General features: G+C 37.6%; 2 protein-coding genes across 7 annotated transcripts in view; one reads left to right on the top strand and one right to left on the bottom strand.

Annotated features, from left to right (window-relative positions):
* Positions 1-949: 949 nt before the first annotated feature.
* Positions 950-6,968, bottom strand: LOC139115802 (uncharacterized). Of its 2 annotated transcripts, XM_070678171.1 has the most exons (4): positions 6,873-6,968; positions 6,625-6,759; positions 5,065-5,110; positions 950-4,251 (listed from the first exon to the last, which is right to left on the bottom strand). In XM_070678171.1, exon 4 carries the CDS (start codon positions 2,972-2,974, stop codon positions 1,763-1,765), a length of 1,212 nt encoding a protein of 403 aa, XP_070534272.1. In that variant the 5' UTR covers positions 2,975-4,251; positions 5,065-5,110; positions 6,625-6,759; positions 6,873-6,968; the 3' UTR covers positions 950-1,762. The 2 variants fall into 2 exon arrangements, with proteins under 2 accessions (XP_070534272.1, XP_070534271.1); XM_070678170.1 differs by lacking the exon at positions 5,065-5,110 and having other exon boundaries at positions 951-4,251.
* Positions 6,969-9,056: 2,088 nt separating this feature from the next.
* Positions 9,057-19,321, top strand: part of LOC139115800 (mucin-22-like) — a 34,225-nt gene continuing 23,960 nt past the window's right edge. For 2 of the 5 annotated variants that reach the window (XM_070678167.1, XM_070678164.1), the window contains exon 1: positions 9,057-9,317. The gene's annotated coding sequence lies outside the window, so the exon portion shown is untranslated. The other 3 variants (XM_070678165.1, XM_070678166.1, XM_070678168.1) reach the window with 3 other exon arrangements.

The raw sequence follows: 19,321 nt of genomic DNA, 5'->3' as shown, positions 1-19,321 counted from the left end.
TTTGACCAAAAATGACAAAAATTGCCCCAAAACAGTAATATTTCCAATTTTGTCGTAATTTCAACAATTAGAAGGGTAACATCCTTGCAAACACCCAATCCAAATTTGAGAGCAATTGGGCTAGCGGTTTCAGAGAAGAAGAAATTTTACTTAAAATGAGAAAAGTAACCAAAAAATTCAGCAAAAATACAAAATTCAAGATATCTTCAGGATATTCATGAAACTGATTTTGATCAACCTTAGGAACTTTTATACCAAATATCAAAGCTATCAGATTAGTAATTTTTCAATAAAAATTTGGAAAATTGCCCCAAAATTACAAATATTAAAATTTCAATTCAATTTGTGTACGCTTGACTGAGGTCATCCTGAGGAACATGTATACCAACTTTCAAAGCAATCAGATGAGTGGTTTCAGAGAAAACATTTTTTGACTAAAAACTGAAAAATTACCCTAAAAATAGAAACATGCAAATTTCATCCCAAATTTTTAACACCTAATTTAGAATGCCTAAAGGAATCTGAACACCAAGTTTCAACCCAATCTGACCAACGGTTACAGAGTTTTAGCAATTTGCAGGGTTTTTCCTTTTTTCTCCTCATTTGCATATTTTTGGCACTGACATGTTCATTTGGACAAATTCACATCTCCACCCCTAGGTGCACCTGTACACCAAATACTAAGACAGTAGGTGCTGCGGTTTAGCTGTTTTTGACGTGGACGGACATACATACATACATACATACATACATACATACATACAGACATGCAAATGGCATGCAAATGAACTGATTCAGCTTATACGATTACCTCACATTGGTATACCAAATGTGAGCTAAAAAGAACTCCCTCCAGCACATTGCACATATGTATGTTATGATACATAACAAGGGACCTGATGGTAGAAACTGTTTTACGGAATACCGTTAAAGAAGTAAATTGGGTGCTATAAGGCATCGTGTGTATATAGGTATCTTTATTCTTGGTTGATATAAGAATACCATGGATCAATTCAGATTATGAGAAAAGGCAATAAAGAGAGATGCGCCTTCTTTTCATGTTGAAGGAAAAAAGGGAAAATCCTCACACTAAAAGAGATACAAAAATATCAGATTTTCTGGAGGCCGTCATGGCCATGAAATTATTCAAAATTTATTAAAAAGCTTGCAAAGTAACATTGTTGAATCCTCAAGCTCGTTTGGCGATAGTAGGGGGAGGGGTCATTTGGTGGCCTGGACAACTCTGGACAACATGCCAGTATGTATCCATCAAGTTAAGTAAACAGTCGGTGTATTGCGCCTGTGTAGTGCTATCCTAAAGGCCCATATAGGGTGGTATAATTCCAGGCGATTTGAAGATATAGGAGAGCATTGCACTTCGCAGTTAATAATTTAGAAAGTAACGGATGAAAAAATTCTGGGAAAAATTAGAGACGTTTGATATGTTATCTTCTTACTACATGTACTTTCTTTAAAGGGACAAAGTCAGCCATTTTTCACGAATTTTGTTTGATACGAGATACTACTTATATTGTTTGACATGTTGAAAGATACTGAATGAATGGGTGACCATGCATACATTCGACCCCGGTTTTAGACAAATTAAATGAAATTATCGCAAAAATTAATTAATGACCATTAATTCATTTTTGCGATGGTTTTATGTATCGTTCAGGACATGTATCGTTAATAAACTCTCCACCTGGCAGGTGTTCTCTGGCATGCTGTTCTAATTTAGTTGCTCCCGCCTCACAACAGACTTTCAGAATCTTTTCAACCATGTCATCAGTTTCATCCTGTCGTCTAACTTCCAAAATATAGGCTTTATGCATTTCATTTCTGACAGCCTCTCACTTCCCTCGAACAGACTTTCAGAATTTTGGCTCCACTCTTGGAGTTTCTGTACACTTTGATCATAAATATCATTCATTTCGAGCATATTCTGCACAGATTTTGTCTTCACCATCAAAGTCAACCAAACCTCATGGTACAAAATGGCATATGCCCTTTCCTCTGCAAGAATTCTGGGGTCACTGTACCCTTCATATACACTTGCTTCAAATCTGTTCCAATGTCCCTTAACATCCCGTAGGTCGATGAGATAGAGCTGAATGAATTCTCTACCCACGTAGGTTGGTATACTATTATGGAAGAAGATCAAATAGCGTGATCCTACGATTGGTTTGAATAGCTGTGCCCCTGACTTCTGGTGAACATCTTCTGCAAGGCAAAATGCTTTAAAATCCTTGCCCTTTGCATATTCTTTGTGGCTCTGCTCACAAAGTAACTTGTCAGTCTCATAAATATGCCTCTTTGCTCCATACACTCCTCTGCACTCGACTTGTCCATCATCCTGACTGTAGAGGAACTTTGCTGAGGCTTTGTTCATTGACTCTGCCATATTGGTCAACTTGTGAGCACCACAGGTGAATGCACGTGCCTTTACAATCTTCTCGTCTTTTTCTTCTTGACTCATGTCATCCCACTGTTGTAGTAGCTGCTCAAGTTCCTCAGTTTTCACCTCGCACAGCTTAGTCGTCTTCATTTCAGTTGCAGCCCTATCAGACAATCTTGCCTTAATGATGATAACACTGTATGTCTCCTCTACATTTTGTAATCCCATCTGTTTTCCAAGTCTCTGTTGTTCTGTTAATAAGTCTCGCAAATCAATGAAAGTGTCATCTGCCTTTCCTCCAGCAATTGGTCCAAGTGTGAAAATAGTACGAGAGCCCTTCTCCCTGTCTTCATTATTAGGGGACAAGACAAGCTTATGTGAAATAAATTCAAGCTGCCCCTTTGTCGTCTTGTCAGTCATGTAAGCAACACTTTTAACAGCTCTTTCGGACCATTCTACCCGGCCACGTAAAGTAACTAACTGTCCTGCCTCAATTTTTATTCGCTGAGCTGTAGACAATTTCACAAGTTTGAGTACTTCGGTTTCAAGTGATGATGAATGCTTCAAAACTGTCCTCATGACCGGTTCAATTTGATTAGCACTAATACCTAGAGTGAGTAAGTGATAGTACACAAGTCTTATTTGTTTTGTATGCTCCTCTCTTTCCCCGTGTTTCCAACTTTGTCAGTTCCTTGATTCTTTTCTGAAGTTCATATATCTTCTCTTTCTTTTAGCTGAACTAGTAAGTTTGTTTACAATCCCTTCTTGGAGAACAGCTGCTGCCTCCCTCCCTATCTTGCTCATTATTCATTTCAGCCTCTGCTATACGCTGTTTCAATCGTGACGTTTCTTTTCCTTTCTGCAACACTTTTGAAGATAGCGATATCTTCTCTTTCTCTACTTCCCTTAATTTTTCAGTAATTTTCTTGGTACTTTGACTATCAGCCTGGTTTTTGATAGATTGATCCAACAGGGTCATGGTTGCATTTAACCATCTCTTTGCTTTTTCCTTACTTCTCCTTGCTTCTTTCTTACTTTCATCTCTCTCTTTGGTCAGTGTGTCACATTTTCGCTTCATTTCCTCCAATTCTTCTAAATCAGCTACAGACTTCTGTACTAATGTGCCCATCTCACTTACTTTTTGCAAAGCGGTATCTCTCTCTCTCAAAGCATCGCGAACTCTGACACCGACGGCTTGACGATACGAGTCCCTTTCATCAGCAATTTTGCTTAGTTTTATTTTCACTCTGCTTGCTTGAACTTCAGCTTTCCTCTTCAATTCTTTGAGCCGTGCTTTACTTGGGGATTTCGAAAAACTTGCGCCACTTCTCAAACACTGACGGTTTGGATCACAAAATGAGGTTTCAATGGGAAGAATAATGTCATTATACGCAGGTGGTGCCATGTCCATCTGTACCACTTCTTCATATGTTGGTAAGGTTGGTAAAGGTGGGGTTGAAGATAATCCAACTTCTACTGGTGCAGAAAGTGATGTTGGCTGCAAATCAGCATTGGATGTCTTTGTATATGAGAGAAAAGGCCAGGTAAATGTGTCACTGAGAAATGCCTCTACGTTATGCAGGAGTGTAGATGCATTACGGTGTCGTGACTTCCTGTACTTAATAAGCAGTGCATTGTACTTGCTTTCAAGCCTTTTGGCCTTTTGCTGTAGATGCTTTTGACCTCTGTGTTGCATGTCAACTACAAACAATTTTTGCAACCAGTGAATCAGAAGCAATGTTGGATTGGTTTTGAAGTGGGATGACAGTTTCTCACTGGTGAATTTCAATTCCAGGATTTCTTTGTTTGTAGGTGGAGTGTACGCCTGTATACTGCATCTCTCTGTGATATCATATCTGGAGGGGGGAAAAACAGAGAAAAAAAATACAGACTTTATTACAAATGTACATAGGCAAAGACATTTTTCTTAGACCTGCTACATTTATTGTAGATATGCTGCTAAAAGTATAATATTTTATCAACAAACATATTATGCATGGAGCTCAGATGTGCTCTTGAAAACTTGAAACGAGAAAACACTATGTATTTGCAGCTTACTGTTCAATAAAACACAGATCACTGTTAATGTAACATTGTAATTGATTTGAATTATTTTTTCAAAATGCAAAACACAGCCACAATTACATAATATTTTCACACTTAATGTCAACTGCTAGAGTTTGCAAATAAAGCACCTTTAAATTGTTTTATCTGCATATAGCTCTGCGCTATTAAATGCTTGAAATTAAAAAATACCACAGCGCTACGCATTGCAACTTACAGTTAAATAACACACGTATCAGCACACAGCTACAAACACATTATTTTCACACTTAAAGCATTAGTCAAAAATATTAAAAACCTAGAGGCCGATTGTAATGTCAACTGTTAGAATTAGCACCACAACCACCTTAAAACTGCCTTACATCTTTATAATAAACAATAGAAGAATATGATTGAAATACACAACACAGCACACATTTCCCTTCACCAAGCCACAACCAGAAAATGTAAAAAAAATACTTACTACAATACATGTGTTATACACCGATGATATTGTTAAAATGTGCACCATCTGTACACATTTTTTTAAAAGAATAAAATTGAAATACACTGGACCACACATTTACCAACACCAAGTTATGAATGCAAAATGTAAAATAACTTACTACAATATAATACACTGATTAGATGACTGATATTGTAGACAGTTACCTGGAAAAATATTTTATGAAAGACACACATTCAATTTTTGGAAGGAAGGTTTTGAAATGACTATAATTAGACACCTTAAACACGCTTTTAAAAGATGCAACTATCGGAATTAACGTTAATTTTGCCGTAACAAAAAGCAACGGGTGTCAACATGACATTGCACTTGCTTTTATGCTACCCGGAAGTTAGCTGCAGTACTGTAGCTCGGGGTTTTGCCTGGGTATTTGGGTCCGACGGCAAAAGCAGATTTTGCCGTCCGACCCAAATACCCAGGCAAAACCTCGAGCAACTGTACTGCAGCTACCCGGAAGTACGTGTATTACTATTAGTAGGGTGACCGGACGAGAGGCCCTCCTATTCCCTACAATGGGGCTGACACAAGTTTTCTAAGAGTGAATGCTCAAAATCGAAGGCATAAAGGGGGACCCAGGTAGTGGTAAATTGTACAAATTCACCTTAAGTATGCAACAGTTGTGCACATTTATGTCTATGAACAAGGTAATGACGTGAAAATCTTGAAGTTTATGAACACATTTTGTCAACAAACGTCAGACGGGACGCCATCTTGGAAGTCGTCTACTCGCACGCGAATGGTCACTATGAGAGATCGCGTGAACGGAAACACTTGCATTTCACAGTGAATGTTGTGAAGACTAGGAAGTCAAGATGAGTGCAAAAATTTCCTAAAAAGGTTTTTTTTTCTTCCAAGAAACTGCTGACGAAATTTTTACTTTGAAACGGCTATGACTTTTGGCATCATTTTCAAGGAGGGAAGAAATGGCCATGCGGGCAAATTGTACCTTATATATTTTTCTACTTGTTTTGTGCTTTAAAATAGCTCAGCTATGCAGCGCAAATTAGCGCCCACGGTTTTTTAAAAGCAGGAAGTAAAGTTCGCAATAGTGCCGTACTTGAACAACGTGCTTTTTCACTGGTGCGCACCTGTCTCTGACCAGAAACAATGGCTTGTATCCATGATACTGTAAACACAAAGGTCAGCCTAAGGACAATCTTCCATTTTCTTTCACTGTGACTCATCAACCCATACAATATTCTCACAGAAATAATTTGGAAACTATCAATGCACCTTTCACGAGACTCATTATTGTACAGTTAGTCATCTTTGAGCCATTTTAACAATATTTGATCCGATTTTTGGTCATATTGTCTCATTATTCCTCATTACAATATTCCCAGGGAAAGAATTTGGAAACTTAGATTTTCCAGAGGCTGCCAAATTGTGATTATGCTAATTAGCCAAATTATTTGTGCAGATTTGGACTTTGTACCAACACTTTCAACAGGTGCCATCAAGATTTTGGCAAAAAAATTCAGTTTTAAAAATCGTCCGGTCACCCTACTATTAGTGTACACGGCTCCGTTGTATGAGTTGCTACCTAAACAACAGTGATAAAAACTAACTATACAAGGGCTCTCGTCATAAATGTACGAAAAATACACGGTTTACTAATCGGACACACTAATTCGATTGAAAACGGCAGTTAAAAACTTACTTGAACGGGTCGAAACCACGCTGAATCAACGATAAACTTGGCAGAGGCCGCCATGTTGTTCTTAGGGGAGGCCAGCTGGCATTGCCCACATCGGAGGCTCGATCGATGAGCGCAAACATTTCTCAATCAATCAGGCTGAAATTTGAAATAAGTACGTATTACATGCAAGAAATGTATAAGAAACACTTCGCAAGGGACAAATTCGATGAATAAACCACAGGATCATAGTCAAAAACCGCCGTACTTACAGTTTCCCGCGCTGTACACTTCTAATCTAAGTGACTGAAGCGCCGTATGGGTCAATGTTCAACGAAAGCCAATCAAAAAATCGTACAAAAACTTGAATCCTCTCCAATTTCGGTCGCATAGGGGCGACGGTATACGCCAGGCTCTATCGTGTGTGGAAATACCTCCATTTTTCAGCGCTTTGAAAAAACACACTCACAGTTGTCAGAAAATGTTGAAATTTCACACAGTTGATATAGATATATTATATTTTAACAACATAGAAAAGATATGAGAAGATTTTTAATTCTAGAGTGATTTATTAAACTTTTAAATTTGTCTTGAGTACATATGTTAATAAATAGACTACGGGCCTCACAGAGATTTACATGCTTTGTTCATTTTTTTTTTCATTTTTAAAAGTAGTTAAACATTTTCAGTTAAAACATATGTAAAATTGCTTGAGTATAACACAGTTCATTGTTCATTTATTCTTCGATACCTTTTTACGAAGGATTTACTTAAATACAGTTATGTCTATTGTCTATTTTGATCCTATCAGGAAGTTTACACATCTAATCCTTTACATTTCCAGTCATTGTTTCAAGTACACCACCGAAGCAATGACAACAAACGCTACTGAAGACTTGAGTTAAAGCAATTACACACCCAATGAATATCACAAATCATACATATTTACTGAGATATGAACGGCAGATGTTAATATTCTTTTTCTTCATCACGAAATATCTGATCAGATGGCACACAACATTGATATTCACCAGTTGTTTTGTTTTCTTGTAAAATTTGAGACAAAATGTTAAAGTTTAATAGACATATATCTATTTATAAAGTCTGGCTGCTTTATCATGACATTTATTTGTTTATTGATTCCAATCTCTTTTGTAGACTTGACAAACATTCTAACGTTTATTCTGACACTGGTAGCATTGCATTTATAATACAGTGCAGTCGGGGAGTGCAGGAGCAGAATACAAGTACACATTCACGTATGGTCACTATGTATGCACGGTCACTCCACACAGAGTGACCGTGATTTATGCTACTGAAAAGAGGTTTCTGTTTCTATAGATACCAATTCAAAAATGCCGCCGTATGCGGCAGCTCCAAAGACAAAAGTCTGTTTTCAAAGATTCTTGTTCAAAATGCCGCCCTAGGTGGCAGCTCCAGAGACCACTGAATGCTGGTCTACCACCAAAGGCTGCATCACAGCAATTTCTTATTGCAGCCCTCCTAGAAGCAATATGCCGGCAACATTTTTTTTTCGAAAATTCTCAAGCCCCCTCCACCGTAATCAAATGGGCCATCCCTTATTCCAAGCCCTCTCAATAAACATGACCAACACTTCAATCCAACACTCCAAGGGGACCGTGACCCCTCGAATTCCACTCAGCCTTTTAATTTTGACCACAGTTGTACGGCAATCTGATGAAATTCAGGTGTGGCGGGAAAAAAAGTTTAACATGTTGACAGGCTCCTCCACATTCCGACAACCCTATACTCTATAAAGAAATACCTGAGACTTTGTACATAATGATAAACACGAAGCATGCAACGGTCAACTGGCTCTTAAGACTTCGGACAATGTCATTAAGCCCTATTAGAACCCGTCGATACGACTGTAGAGAGCCTAAACTTTGTGTTAGTGTCTCAGCTATTGTTCTGTTAAAACTTTTTTGTAAATAACATTGTTTTCTTCGACTTCCATCGTCAGGAAGTCTTTCACTTGTAAATTGCTAGCGAAAGCTTGTAAGCTTACTTATCGCGATCTTTCGCATAGGGGCAATCGTCGCCGTAGGGGTTTTGTCCTGCCGATAGAAAAGCGTGCAAAGTTGCATGTATTTACCGGTGGTCAATAGCGCAACGGTTCGGTGCTGGCGAGGATTCCGAACGGTTCAGTGCGCTATAGTTCGTTCCAGGTGACAGGGTCACGCTTTTGCGGCCAACTCAGTTCCATATTGCCGCAGTGGTGTTCAGGTTCAGTCGGGAAATTCATATCCGCAATGTACATGGAAAACCTGAGAAAAAAATGATTTTCGTATTTATTTAGAATATGTCAACCTAATTAAAACAAATTTGCTGCAAGTTTGCTGTTTTTTATGAAAGAGCAAGCCCATTTAGCTGTCCCTCCACCAGATACCCCCCTTTACAATAGTTGAACCCGGGGTCAAAAGTTGACTTATTAGACGTATGACTACCTCGCCATCTTGCGGTATCAGAGATGGAGAGATTACCTGAGGGTGCAGCTGGAGTGCAGTGACGAAGCTGTTTTTCTCAATGATGCCACGAAAAATTAAGTGAAAGGGTTTCGAATTTTTTCCATCCCTGAGAATTATAGATTGATGATCGAGAATGAACGGATGCTAAGAAACAGGATGCGATGTAGCGCTGAGTGCAGATACACATCAGTGTACAGAAGCCGTTAGGAGAGGACCCCGGAAGTGACGGTAAATATTTAACTTACGCACTACTATACTACTGTGAGCAGAGATGACACTCCCGCGCTTGTTTATACTACAGAACGAAACAGAATAGACCGTCAGATCGCTTTACAAGAGCTACGACTCTGAGGGAATTGTCTCGCACAATAGTAGCCATTCAAACATCAGGTATGTAGCGTGCGATCGAGAGAGCTGTAAAGACGACTGCGATGTACGAATACGATATGTCAGCGGTACCAGGTGGTACAGTACGTGGGCGATGATGAACAAGTCAAACTCAGTGAGGTGTAAGGACTTGCTAGCTTTTTGTAATCAGAAATAATGGCTAAGATAAACGCCCCGCCTATTTCCAAAGGCTTTCAGTTAGTAGTAGACACATCCGTCTGCTAAAGCAGATCCTTAACGATTTAAACACGCTGGACTCAAAACAGGTATTCACACTAGTGTTGTAATATTATTAGCAGTTTAGTTAGTGTAACATTCGTCCTTTGATGTGACGTTCCATACACACTCGGTCTTTTTCTTCAAGTGTCTATGGTCTAACTTGCAGTCGGAGAATATGATCAAATTGCTGAGGGGAACCATGCAAATCAAGCCATGTTTCAAATGTTTTGAATTCCGTTTTCACAAATCATCTACTAAAACCGGTGGACATTCTTTCATTGTCCTCGGTCTTTTTTACATAATACCGTGTACTGACGGTGTACGCATATTGTTGTGTCTTTTCTTTGACCACACGTGGCTTACATACCTCTGCCTTTTCACCGGACAGACAAAGGTGGGGTTCAGTGTACGTCAAGAACTTGTACTACAGGCTGATCTCGTCAAAACATTCCAACAATATATCGCTCGGTATTATACTCTGTTAAGTTACTTATTTTCCGAATAGAGCATTAATTCTAACATATGGTATAGTTAGTAATAATCGTGTGACCTGAGATTGGGTACACCTGAGGACTGTAATAAATGACACTAACCATGGCTAAGGGGCCGTCTCAGATTGTTGCAGAAGTTCAAGAAACGAAATTCCTTCGTTTACATCAAAACCCCCTCCCCCTAAACGAAAGTTCCAAAGTGCGAAATACTGATGTCTACCTGAGAGTTACATTGTAGCATTTTGCTATAGCTACTGAAGAATATGTTTCCCCTGACCACATTACATCGCCATGTAATCGATCACACTTCCTGCCTGCCAATTGGGCCTTTCCCAAGTTGTCTCCTGGCTGATCAAGGGAATGTAATGTACTCATCTGGTAGTGGTAATAGAAAAAATTGCTCCCCCACTCCCCAATAAGAAATCGTTGCTCACAAACATTTTTTTTGTGGGGGGTGGGGGCAAAAACAGCTTTCTCAACTGTCTCTGCCAAGCGTGTAGTCTGATGATGTGGCAATGACATGAGTACTCCTGGGAGACTAGAGGAACTGCCTTGCCCCAAAAAGACTACGAAGTGCCATACTGATTGAGTTATACTCAGAGTCCCTGTACCAAATTACTATAGTAGATTAATACCATGCACTCACAGTTCACACACGTAACACATTTTTGTACAGCAGTACACAGTAAGTGAGGCTACCCACAATTCTCCATGATCTGTACACACGGAGATCACTCACTGAACTGAAGCAAATTTCTTCTGTACAGAGAACAACTCGGTCCATATTTCAAAATTCTGGCAACATAGTTCTGATCATCATAATTTTCTGATTTCTCACTGTGAATAATGAGAAGATCAACCCCTTTTCCGCGGAGGAGATAGCAATTTTGTAATTTTGTCGACACAGTTTTTTGACAGCCATACACAATATTTTCAATGAAACTAAGGGAATAAGTTGCATCTGTGTTGGCAAAAGAAAGGGTATTGATTTTTTTAATGTTCGTAACAAAGGAAATTTGCATGTCTGACAGGTGGTATGATGAGACCATCTTAGTTGCTGATAACTTTATCTTGACAAGTGTGCAATTTTTAGCATCTCCAAACATCGACTTCTCATTCAATTTACTCTTGAATTTTAAGCATAATCAATAATTTTGGAACATAGTTTTAACAAATAATCCTGAACTTAAATTGTAAGTTAAAAATTGTTAAGAAACTGATAAAATTGAAAAAGCCTTCAGCAAAAAATGTCTGAGTGAACAAATCAAGGGGAATTGTTGGTAGCCTCACTTACTGTGCAGTAGGCCTTGACCACTTGAACTACGGCTACAGTATTCCTTCATTTATTGTGTACAATATAGAGACATTCCTTGGGGACTTCATTAATCACTTTGAAGATCTCTCAAGTAGAGTGATCGTCATGCAAGGCTTAACATGCACCCTATTAGGGATTTGCAATACCAGCACATACTGTTGGAAATCAGGAAAAACTTTGAGTTAAACTTTTACAAAAAGTTTATCAAATTAGAATGGTTGCTGCTGAAAGTTCCATTGCCTGTAGCTTAATTTTGATGTAATTTCAGTATTTTTCTCCTGTCAATAACATACAGTTCTTGTACTTATTGCAAAATTATGTCAGAATGCGTAGTTTTCAATTTGTCAGTACAGCCTGCAGTACCCAATGATTATGTTGACAGCTTGATACTTAAAGTCCAGACTTTATGGTATTGTGATTTCACCATAGATAGGAAATTATGTCACGCCATGGTCCTACCATCAACCCTGATCATATATACACCTTTGCTACTCAAAACTCAGATTTCCTCAGTAATTTATAATGGCTAACAGTAAAAGATTTCTTTACCATGGTTACTCCACCTCGCCCTTTACCTTCAGAGATCACAGTTTTTCTGTATGGGGAATCAAATTCTTTAAGCTGACTTGTAACAGTGTTGTGGCCAGTGTAGACAGGATAGATTATAACTTGTGTAGACAGAAGTGTTCCAGTTTGTTTGTAGCAGACAACAGGTTGATTGAGCCAACACACTCTATCAGGTTACCGGAGGCTTGGTAGGTGATGCAAAGGTACATTTCTTTATCTTTTTTTCCTGCCAGACAGTATCACTTTCCCTGGTTTCCCATCTGCCAAGTCAGTAAAGGTGGTACTGAACCAAAATTGTACATTTTTCACCAACTTTGCTTTGTCTGCTATAGCAGCGTTAGTCATGTACACAGTTACTAGTATAGTTTCAGGGGCATTCAAATTTTCAATATTTTTGTGAAAAAAGCAAAACACATTGGACATGTTGTGCTTCACTAGTTTTAACCAACTTAACCTGATGGTGAGAAAAGCACCACATGGGATATCTCCGATAAGCTGAAATATTAACTTTGCAGCTAATCGGAAATATGAACTTGGCAGGATTAAGGGGTATACACGGTACATTGAAAAAGGTTATAATCTCTTTTACTAAAAAGACAACATTTTTAATAGCAAACTGATAGAACAAATATTAGCTGTAGATGCCTTCTTTCTCACTATCTGATATGGGGCTGGATGTGCCGCTCTTGTTGTCAAATTTTGTGTCTGATTTTTGTCTCAAACTGAAAAGAACTCCTCCTCAATTCAAAACATTATTTTCTCACAGTGTATCAATGTCCCCTGCTATACTCAATGATGAAAATGCTCCCCGCAGAAGAGGCTCTCTGATTAGTTGAATACTATGTTTTTCAAAAAGACATAAGCCCATTTGTTAACTCTTTATTGTTTGTTTCTATTGTATAATACTGTATAATATTGAGACACTCAATGTCATATAATTCATGACACAATTTAATGGCTCACAAGAAAATTTTTAAAAAAATTGTATGCTCAGTAGACTTTTTCTTGACAAAAAAAGTCGGAAGTGCTATCATTTTTTCCATCTCTTACCCAGAAGCACAACTTTCTGAATCACAATTTAACAAACCCATTCAGTATTTTTTAGTCCTGTGAAAACATTGTTGCATTATTTTGTCGTTGCAAATTTGAGCGGGTGACAAAATGAAGCTTGTTATACATCTGTGCCAAAACATGTTCTAACAAAACTTAGAACGGAAAGAAAATGATGAATGTAAACATTTATGGCCAGTCAAGTATGTGAGGACAGTCAAGTATGTGAGGAATTTTGTTGAAATCAGGCATTATGATAAAGAGGACAGTTATCTGTCAGTGAGTGGGAGAATGAATCATTGATGCTGTACGGTGACAGATTTACCTTTACACAAGGTGTGTGAGGAACACATAATATGCAGATTGCTTGACTTAGTTTCTTTGAAACTTAGCTTTTTTTCAAGATCTTGTGCTTTGTGCAATGTATACCTCTCACGATTTCATTAATCTTAAGAATATGAAGAAATTTCTGTACCGTCATTTAGAGTTTTTAAAATTTGTTTTGAATGAGCGTTCTGTTAAATTCAAACAAAAGCAAATCACTCTTACACCCGTTACCTGCCAGACAGTATCACTTCCCCATCTGCCAAGTCAGTAAAAAGTGGTATTGAGCCAAAACCATATGTATATTCACCCACTTGGCTTGGTCTGTTATAGCAGCTTTAGTCTGTAAAAATCATGTTTACAGTATTTATGTTTTCAGTAGCCTAGAATCCTATTCGTCCGCTTGCCTCCGTACCTCCGATAGGATTCTAGGCTATGTTTTCAGTGGCCTTCAAATGTTTTAATTTTTTTCTTAAAATGTACCATATGGGACATTTTGTGCTTCACTAGTTATAACCATCTTGACCGGATGATGAAATATAAACTTGGCAGGATACAAGGGTGATGTAGATATATACCAATTTCATATCCGCTATTGGTTCTGACAAAATCTGTCGGCCTTCCATATTTTACACCCAATATGCATGATAACCTTGACTGTGAGTCCAGAGTGGTGTGTTTATTCAGGCATTAACTTCATGTTTACAGTTTATCTTTCTTCATGGTCATGAAAATACCAACTACAAAGGAACTGTGAACATTTTGATGAGATATTTGTACAGTTACAATTTGTCTGCCCAAGTGGTTGACTTGTAATGTTGACTCTTTACACAAGCTAATCTTGCAAGGGGGTGTGATGGCCAGTGATAGCCTAACCTGTTTGCATTGCAGTGCAGCTGGTGTTGTAAAAATCCTACCAGGCCTGTTCAGGGCTCTTCAAGAGAAACAATATCAACTCAGCTGATTTGGCAGGCGAGTGGATGATATGTGAAAATCCACAGGGCAGTCCTTGTATGTCTTGAGTTATCGTCAGTTGAGCTCAGGAATTGGTTTACAAATCAAAGACAATCGTGGCCAAAATTGCAAGTGTGCACAGACCCATACAGAGTAGGGCAGCACTAATGGACGGGCATACTGGTACTGCTTTACTCACAGCATTCTTTGTGGGTGTGTCATATTTCACAAATCTGAAAGTTGATCCAAAGCCAATCATTGATATGGCATATTTGTTTTTTACACACGTTTCACGTTTCCTTCACTCCACGCATCGTTGGAAATTGAAAACAATACATTGGTTTCAAGTGTCAGCTGACTTCACATCCCTATCAACTACACCGAATTTGCATTTACTGCCAGTAAATAAGATAATTTTACAGTACATGCTTCCTGTAAACAGTGGGATTGATATCAGTATTTCACAAAAAAAATTCCAAAAAATATTAATGTAACAGCAAGGTACACCAGTAGATGGCATCTGACAGATAAAAATAGCAAAGTGACCATATCATAATGAAATGACGCAGTGAGGCATCAATCATGAAAACTAAAAGAGAACATGGGAGTAAACTTAATTAGTTACTGAGTTGAAGAGATATGTACCAGTATAAGCTGTTGTAGTTGCCAGTACCCAGCTACTGATACCACAAGGTTTGTTTCCTCTTCTCATTTGTCCATGACTACCACATAGAGGTGTTGATGGATGAATCCGTAAAGTTTATGATTTTGAAAATCTTCAACATAACAATTATAGATACTAACTTTCTTCAGTTTTGCCAGTTCTGATTGGCTTTAGGTGCATGCTCTTACTGGTACAGATCATGTGACCTGCTCTCCCTTATGGTAGTAATCAGTGCTTGTCTGAAGGTACCTTTTGTGATGAACAATTATCAACATACCCCCTAAGATAGTGTTGAATTGCAATGCGGTTTTGTACGGTCCCAGTGTTCTGCAGTCTAACCACATTGGAGATCATTCACTGTACTGTTCTCTCCTGTACCTGAAATTTCCATAAATACATGTCTTGTGTCCTTGTCAAATTACTTTGGTTTAGCCTAATCTATGCATATGTTTGATAGACTTAAATAGGGACAATATCATCAGTAACTTTTGTAGTTGCTTTTTACAAAGTCATGTATCTTTTCACATATGATATAGATAGATTACAAGCATATTACATGCAGAGTGTCTTTATGGATAAGTTTAAGGCTTACTTGAAGAAATTTATGTACTGTTTCCTTTCATTATGCTGGATATTTGGTCACTACAGCATTCACTTTTCAATTGCAAATTGCACGCCTGAAATTATCAATATATTATAGATGAAAGAATTCTTTCTCCAAAGCCTGAAACCCTTCTGAGAATTCTGAAAATACAACAGCTTTCACTGCAGACTACACATGTACTGTAACTTTAGAGACAGGCATATTTTACTTAAACATTTTGGCCAAATAAAATATGGTAAAATTTAGAAAATTTACTCCAAATTTTTTTGAAAACAAAAATGTCCAGGATTTTTGAACAAAATGTCTTGGGTTTTTCTGGGTCAGGGTTGGTCTCGGGAAACACACATATTCCAGTAACCTAACCTATCCTTGAAAAACCGTAGAGATTTTTTTCAAAAAATTTTCAAAAAATTTCAAGAACATTCTCTAAAGTTTTCCATATTTTGTGGATCTCAGCTAACAAAAAGAAAAGTGAAAAAAAATTCCCTCTGGCCAACCTACCCTAATTTTGTGAAGCATGCTACCGGGAACAACTATTTTTTTTATTTGGCCTTACTACTTGAAATGTTTTATCATGAAAGCTCTAAATTACTCATCAGTGTGTCAGAGCTGTCTGCTTGTCTGTATCCCAAGCATCAATTTGATATAAAGATAATGTGGCGTAGGCGGTGATATGCATCAATTATCAGGTTCAGCATAAATGCTCAAAAGGATTAAAGGATTACAATTTTCAAAATTACAGTCACCTTGACCAAGGCTCAGTGCTTTGTCGCATGAAATATCCTCTTTCGTTTCAGTCATGCAGACAGTATTCTGTAAATGATCAGGTGGTTGTACATTCCAGGTCATCATCTCTTATCTGGCACATTGTAAATACTGTAATCTGATTGGGATAAATCCCAATATGTCAAAGGTCACCATAGTAGGGTTAGGGTCAGGGTTCAAAGGTTGAACACTGGCATTCTTCCCAGCACCTGTAAGGGATGATCTCATCATTTTGTTCAAAGTGATGAAATAAGAATATGGTTTTAGACTTTAACAATCACAATCATACAAGCTTTTCTGGAGTTTGAAAGACCGCTCAATAGTTTCATCGTGCAATTTTGATGAAATTGTAATGAGCTCATATTTGAGAGTTCCATATTGTAATCAAAAGACACTGCATTCCATCACGTGATGTATGATTTGTAGGTCTTTCAGGGTGACCTTACTGAAATTTGTCAAAGTTTCAAAATTTTTTTCTCATTTTGTTAACGATAACTTTGTGATATGAATCTTATCATTTTTACAGCATAGTTTTATTATTATTTTACTGAGAAGCAACTTGATACTATTGTCTTCTTAGTATACGTGTACCTTAACTTGCAAATGATGATGTGACCTGTGTTTTGATATCAAGGATATATTAAATCCTAAACTTATAAGTCAGTTTCATACGTGCACAGTATCAGTGCATAACTTGAAGAATGAATAAAATACTAAGGTAAAATACTCTCTTTAAAATTTGATATTGTTTACCAGGCTCAGCTAAAGCTTTGCATTTTGATCCACAATAGTCCAAAACAGGGCCTGCTTTCGGCTGTAGAATCTCATCTGTCTAATTATGACTGATCTGTATTGCATCTTTGATCAGACAACCCCATTCCTCATCTATTGGGTGGTGGATATAAATGTTCTTCAAAGCAAACACACAGCAATCTGGAAATTGTATTCTTTTCGACAGAATGATTATCTACTCAGAGACCATTATGCGAAATGTTTCAGAATCCAATATTCATCATCGTTGCATCTCGTGTATGTTGTTGCCATGGCACTAATTACTCTCATCGTTTCTTTTGTCCAAGTAATGACTTCAAACATATCTACTCAGTGTAATATCATCAATTATTCATCGCATAGTTTACAATTCTTTTTCTTTTTATACAATGGTCCATTAGCATAATTGAAAGGACAGCATCCACATCTTAGTATAACATTCCTTTTTAGCAGACATTACCGCAACGCAAAAGAGCATTGACACCCATCACATTTTAGTATATCTCTGCCAGCTTTCTCTGTTTTTATATACTACATGCATTTTCACTATGTTTTTAATACATTTATTTCCCAACGTTAAACAACTGACCAGTGGCCTTTGTATTTAGTGAAATTCATTCCAATAACACATCCACTGTCATATCATGGTGATTGACCATACACCGTGATATTCAAAGGCTGTGCAGGCCATGTATGGAGTTACCACATCCTTAGAACACACACACACTGCACATGATACTGTATAGTTTCATAACTTTAGCATTTGAGTTTAGAGTTTGCTGTGGATAATTCAAAAAACATGCTTTGCAAGGCAAACATCGCATTTGACCGCAAACCCCTCTCTCCTCCTCTCTTAATCGGAAGTTTGGAAGAGCAAGACGCGGAGAGCAAAATTCAAATTTAAAACTTGCCTCAAACTTGATAATATTGCAATACATGTAGGTGGTTGGACGTTTATAACAGTAACAGAATTTTGAACAAGAAACATTTCCAAATAGAATGTGAATTATGATTGAGTATCACTCATGTATGCGGTTTCCATGACAGAACCTAGTCATGTGGTTAATGCAAATTTGCACACGATAATTGAAATGTAGCTAAATCCCTTCCCCTATAGAGGTATACATGTATGTTTTGTTTGTTATGTGCCAGTTTTAATTTTCCATCGTTCCTTTCCCCCAAAAAAGATATTCTGACATTTAACAATGTACAGTTGTAAGTAAATGCATATATATGGGTACCAAGACCCATGATTACCTCTGCTTTCGTGTTATTATAACATACTGTAGTGGTTTTATTGTGACATTGTTTTCCAAGCTAAATTATTTTAATGTTATTCTCCAATCTTCTTTCCGAAATTAGCGCTTTAATATGAAGAAATAATTATCAATAGACCACCATAAAATTTGTGAAAAAACTCTGAAATCAAAATCTCACTGCAAGCACCCTGACATTCTACATTTCAATATTTACTGCAACTTTAGGGCCTTGCATGGTTTCACAAACTCAGCTTTCTGTAACGGTACTCGCTTTTTCTGCCAGAATAAGTTTCTGATGTGTGCATCTGTCATAAGCCATTTCAATTTACATAATTGCAGCACTACAAGGCATTAAGTGACGCATACACGACTTGCATCCACATTTTCTACACAAAGTGGGTGCGCAATGATGTACGTCACTGATATACATGTATTAAAATTTGCAACTATCCAAATTGACGTAGAGAACCCCACTCCCTAATCTGATAGTGCCAGTGTTTACTTTCCCAATGATAAGTACAGTGTTACTGTGACTTGAACAAATATCAGTAACACAGGTAGATGTTATAACCACCCTATATACCAGTACTAGTAGCTTTCAGTAGGATGTGATGAGAGCTTGAAGTTGTATACAACCATGGTGAGTCCAGTCCACATTAGTATAGTGTATTAACTCTGAACCCTGTGAATATTGAATGTATTGTATTTCAGGGATTGTGGTCTAATTTGAGTTAAGTATATTTATATAGATATGTATAAAATTTAACATCACTGCAAAATTCATTCTAGTTATCAGTTTTGGATGCACCATGGAATGTGCTTTTATCAATTTGGGTTATCACAGATTCCCATTTTGTGCAGA

This window comes from Ptychodera flava, chromosome 17 (assembly GCF_041260155.1).
Source record: "Ptychodera flava strain L36383 chromosome 17, AS_Pfla_20210202, whole genome shotgun sequence".
NCBI lineage: Eukaryota > Metazoa > Hemichordata > Enteropneusta > Ptychoderidae > Ptychodera > Ptychodera flava.
This window is presented reverse-complemented; position numbering and strand designations above follow the sequence as displayed.